Here is a 1,503-nt window from a genome sequence, read left to right as displayed (position 1 = left end):
TGCTGCATCCTGCTGCTCCTCACACTGACCTCCTGTGTCTGTGGTTAGTTTACTCCTTCACTTTATTATCTAGAAACTGATACAAGTCCTCAGTTAGTCTGCTCCTCACTTTCCCTCTCTGTCTCCTCAACAGGAACATTTGTAGTGAATGTGACACAGAGCTCCTATCAGGCAGAGGAGAACCACAACATCACACTGGAGTGGAGCTTCACAACCAAACCTCACACTCCATCTGGCTTCCTTTATATTCTATGTGAGATGTTTACTGATGATCTCAAAGCCTCAAAAGTCACGTATCATCTACATGAGGGTGTTGAGGTCCCAGAGTCTCAGGATGAACAGTTTTCAGGACGAGTCCAGTGTGACAAAGACGTCCTCCACTCTTCTCTTTCTCCTGCTGCTAGATCTTACTCAGTTTTTAAACTGTGCCATTTTATTCTGTTGCTGTTATTCTGTTTTGTTTATTAGTGAAATGTTTTTTCTTTACATGAACAACACAGATTTGTTTGGTCTCTTTGCAGCAGCGAGGGATCGACCTGAACCTGAGACAGAACCTGGAGAACCAAACACAGCAAGTCAGGGAAGGATCAACCTCTACAGTGGACTGGGACTGACAGCAGCTGTTGTTCTGACTCATTTCATTCATTCCTCCTGAGGAAAGTTTCAACTCAGCAGAAACAGTTTGATCCACAAAGTAAGTAAAAGTGTCAGAATTCAACTTTGTACCACAGACACTGAAAACACTGTTTTCCCCTTTAGTTTCTTCAGTAAGTGACTATAAGAGCCACAGGACACTGTCAACCATCATTGGCTGGACCACAACAGCGGTATGTGGTTCAGCCAATAATAAAGTGGTCAGTAAAGTCTGTGACTGACTGACTGAGAGATGAAGTTACACCATTGGTCGGTCCAGTGTTGGACTTTTCCCATTGGCTCTTTCAAAATGATTTGGTGGGAACAGTTTCTATTACGTCTTTTACAGTGGAAACAATACCTGTCTCTTATACACATCTCATGACAACCAACCACAGGTATGCCTGCCGTCGCACGGGCAGTAGCCTACTTCAGGAGACACTCACGTGGGTCGTATGGGAGGAGTGGTGTTTTTGTTTTTATTACTGGAGCGCTTGAAAGCCCCGGTTATCTTGAACGCATCACATTAACACGTCATTAAGGCGTCATATCTCTTTGAGAACCCACTGAGGACTGGTGGAGGAGGTGTCGGGTCGGATCCAGGTGTGTCTGTGCTCAGGGAGTCATGGCCGCAGTCTTCAGACTTCCAGACACGCACTTTAATCTTTTCCTCACATCTGGTTTGTCCGTTTGTTCCTCGCACGGCGTCGTTTTCCTGGTGGCCGCTCTCCTGTCATCTTGTGCCGGTACGTATTATTTCGTTACCGTGGATTACAGGTGAATATATCACCTGTTTTAAGGGCACGTTCACTTTCACCTGCTTGTTTGGTTAAAACCGAATCGGGTGCGTTTCCCTTTTTAATTCGATTT

At 45.2% G+C, this 1,503-nt stretch overlaps 1 protein-coding gene across 2 annotated transcripts in view; it reads left to right on the top strand.

The window, feature by feature from the left end:
• The window catches only part of LOC111657893 (uncharacterized), a 248,117-nt gene that overhangs the window by 245,738 nt on the left and 876 nt on the right, over nt 1-1,503 (top strand). Inside the window, exon 4 of one of the 2 annotated variants that reach the window (XM_087175122.1) lies at nt 522-694. The exons of the other annotated variant lie outside the window; for it this stretch is intronic. Within the exon in view, the coding sequence (XP_087031248.1) occupies nt 522-655 (134 nt within the window). The 3' untranslated portion in view covers nt 656-694. The remainder of the gene's footprint in view (nt 1-521; nt 695-1,503) is intronic. 2 annotated transcript variants of the gene reach the window in all.

The sequence above is a fragment of the Seriola lalandi genome, unplaced genomic scaffold, assembly GCF_002814215.2.
Source record: "Seriola lalandi dorsalis isolate HSWRI2012SDOR001 ecotype SW California unplaced genomic scaffold, Sedor1 jcf7180002054418, whole genome shotgun sequence".
In the NCBI taxonomy this organism is placed as follows: Eukaryota; Metazoa; Chordata; class Actinopteri; order Carangiformes; family Carangidae; genus Seriola; species Seriola lalandi.
This window is presented reverse-complemented; position numbering and strand designations above follow the sequence as displayed.